General features: G+C 52.9%; 1 protein-coding gene across 1 annotated transcript; it reads left to right on the top strand.

The window, feature by feature from the left end:
* The first annotated feature begins 2,413 nt into the window (after positions 1-2,413).
* LOC121877536 (uncharacterized protein DDB_G0284671-like) lies at positions 2,414-2,995 on the top strand. Its single transcript, XM_042383325.1, has one exon. It carries the CDS (start codon positions 2,414-2,416, stop codon positions 2,993-2,995), a length of 582 nt encoding a protein of 193 aa, XP_042239259.1.
* Positions 2,996-3,465: the final 470 nt, after the last annotated feature.

Consider the following 3,465-nt stretch of genomic DNA (forward strand, 5'->3'; position numbering starts at 1 on the left):
TTAAATCTGGGCTAGGAGGAAGCGGAGGAGGAGGAGGAGGAGGAGAAAGAGCAAGTGGAAGAGGAGGAAGAGGAGAAGGAAGCGGAGGAAGAGGAGGAGAAAGAGGAAGTGGAGGAGGAGGAGGGGCAAGTGGAGGAGGAAGAGGGGCAAATGGAGGAGGAAGGACAACAAATGGAGGAGGAAGAAAACAAAGATGACGATGGAGAATAGGGGCATATGAGAATAAGGTAGATGGATGGTATGAAGAGAAGGAAAAAGGAATAGGAGAAGAGGAAGATGATTCAGAGGTGGATTAAGAAGAGGAGGAGAGGAGAAGAGGATTAGGAGGAGGAAGAGGAAAGTATCAGGATCGCAAGAAGGAAAAGGTCAAGTTCCTTCACCAACAAGGACGATGCTAAGGACTCCTGACCCACCCTCCCTCCCTCCTGACCTACCCACACACCCTACCAATCATCCATACCACTAACTCATCCACCCACCCCACTCACTCTAAAAATCATCCACCATCAACCCCACTCACCCACCTACCCACCCACCCAGCCGACCACCCACCATCCCAGCGGGCCTGTCAAACACGTCAATCACCACCCTCAATCCCATCCATCAGCCGCATCTACCAGCAACCAATAACAGCAAACGTTACCAGCCAATCAATCAACCACATGAGCCTCCCCCACCCCCCACAGCAGGCAACAACACCAGCCTCTAATATCAGGGACACCCAAAAGTTACCTTAATATTCACGACCCCACAAAAGTCATGATAACGACAACAAAAAGGCCAAAAGTACAGGTACGATATTTAACGACCACGAGAACCAAACAAAAAGTCAACGGTACAAGAAGTTACACAACAGTACGACCACGATAGCAAAAGACAAACAACAGTACGACCACGATAGCAAAAGACAGACAACAGTACGACCACGATAGCAAAAGACAGACAACAGTACGACCACGATAGCAAAAAATACCGATGGTTTCTCATCCAATAGATCTAAATAAGTCGTCATCATCCCCAGAGATAAAATGAAGAAGTGTAAACAAACAAAACTTCAATACTTGACCCGTAAAAACATAAAGCTAAACAAAGCAAACAAAAGTTAAACAAGCAAACAAGGTGCAACGAGGCCGAGGGGATCATCTTCCCGCCCGCGGGGTATCAAAACGCGCCCAAATTTTCGCGCCAAATTTCACACTACAGCGTCCATTTTTTTGGGGCGGGAAACTTCATGAAAACGCCTGTGGCTTCCTAAGAGACTGAGATAAACGTCCATTCAGCTGATCACAGTCGTCGCAGTTGATCCAAGGCGCTACAGCTGATCCACAGGCACTACAGCTGATCACAGACGCTTCATCTGATCACAGGCGCTGAAAGTTATCACAAGCACCACAGCTAACCCCAGGCAATACAGCTAAACAGACACCACAGCTGATCTAAGGCACTACAGCTGATCGCAGGAGATGCGTTAGTGTGTATACAAAGCCTAGAGTTTAAAATTCCTCAGGGTTGAGTTGGCACCTTCATCTGCACGTGTATAAGCAAACAGTCAATGATACCTTAAGATTACCAGAGGAAGGGAGGGGGGAGGAGGAGGGGGGGGGAGGAGGAGGAGGAGGAGGAGGAGGGGGGGAGGGAGGGGGGGAGGAGGAGGGAGGAGGAGGAGGAGGAGGAGGAGAGGAGGATGAGCAATGAAAGAAATGAGGTCAAGGATGATGATGATGGCGAAGAGGAGGCGAGGGTAAAAGAAGTAAAAGAAAGGTGAGTAATGAGGGCAGAAGGAACGGGAAGTAAAGGAAGGCAGAAGGTAGAGGGAAGTAAAGAGGTAGGGAAGAACAGCAGAGGGAAGAAGGAAGAGAGGAAGAGGAAGGAAATGAGGGGAGAAGGAAGACATATGAAGGAGAGAGAGAGAGAGAGAGAGAGAGAGAGAGAGAGAGAGAGAGAGAGAGAGGATGTTGACAATGAACATAAAGTCGATGACGTTGACGAAGACGATGATGGACGATAACTAGGACGATGGTGTATGGATAGAGAACAGGGAAGGGGAAGAAGAGAATAAAGACCTAGAGAATGAGAACGGAGACAACAGGACTCGATCAATAACAAAACAACAACAGACGAGATTCTTGCTCTGTAAACAAGACAAAAAACAAATAAACTAAAGAAATCAATAAATAGTTGACAAAGACAGCATCAATTGGTTATGTTATGATGCATTTAGAAAAAATACTTTTGCCTCATATGAGTTAGGTCAGGAGAGACTGACTATACACACGTAAGTAATGAGAAACAATTCCCATCAGGGAAGTAAATTAATTACATCGACCACAGAAAAAAGCTGAGAAGGAAAGAAAAACAAAGAGGGAAATACACCTGAGTTCCGTGTTAGTCTTGTTAAGAGTTTACAGGGACGATGTTGACACGGGGGCCAGTGACCTCCGGCACCACGAGGGGAGAGGAGGCCTCCGGCTCTACGAGGGGAGAGGAGGCCTCCGGCTCTACGAGGGGAGAGGAGACCTCCGGCTCTACGAGGGGAGAGGAGGCCTCCGGCTCTACGAGGGGAGAGGAGGCCTCCGGCTCTCCGAGGGGAGAGGAGGCCTCCGGCTCTACGAGGGGAGAGGAGACCTCCGGCTCTACGAGGGGAGAGGAGGCCTCCGGCTCTACGAGGGGAGAGGAGGCCTCCGGCTCTACGAGGGGAGAGGAGACCTCCGGCTCTACGAGGGGAGAGGAGGCCTCCGGCTCTACGAGGGGAGAGGAGGCCTCCGGCTCTACGAGGGGAGAGGAGGCCTCCGGCTCTACGAGGGGAGAGGCCTCCGGCTCTACGAGGGGAGAGGAGACCTCCGGCTCTACGAGGGGAGAGGAGGCCTCCGGCTCTACGAGGGGAGAGGAGGCCTCCAGCTCTACGAGGAGAGGAGGCCTGGCTCATGAGGGGGAGAGGAGGACCTCCGCCTCTACGAGGGGAGAGTGTGAGGGCCTGGCTCAAGAAGGGAGATGAGACTCCAGCCCGGCGGGGGGGATGAGACCCAGCTCAAGGGGGGAGATGAGACCTCCAGCTCAAGGGGGGGAGATGAGCACTCCCCAGCCTGGCGGGGGGGTAGGATGAGACCTCCAGCCTGCGGGGGAGATGAGGGCCTCCGGCTCAAGAAGGGAGAGGAGACCTCCAGCTCAAGGGGGGAGGAGTGAGGCCTCCAGCTCAAGGGGGGAGATGAGACCCAGCTCAAGGGGGGAGATGAAGCCCAGCCTGAAAGGGGGAGATGAGACCTCCAGCTCAAGGGGGGGAGATGGAGGCCTCCCAGCCTGCGGGGGAGATGAGGCCTCCGGGGCTCAAGAAGGAGAGGGAGGACCTCCAGCTCAAGGGGGGGAGATGAGGGCCTCCGGCTCAAGAAGGTAGAGAGGAGACCTCCAGCTCAAGGGGGGGAGATGAGGCCTCCTGCTCAAGAAGGGAGAGGAGACCTCCAGCTCAAG

The sequence above is a fragment of the Homarus americanus genome, unplaced genomic scaffold, assembly GCF_018991925.1.
Source record: "Homarus americanus isolate GMGI-L3 unplaced genomic scaffold, GMGI_Hamer_2.0 scaffold14655, whole genome shotgun sequence".
Taxonomy (NCBI): Eukaryota; Metazoa; Arthropoda; class Malacostraca; order Decapoda; family Nephropidae; genus Homarus; species Homarus americanus.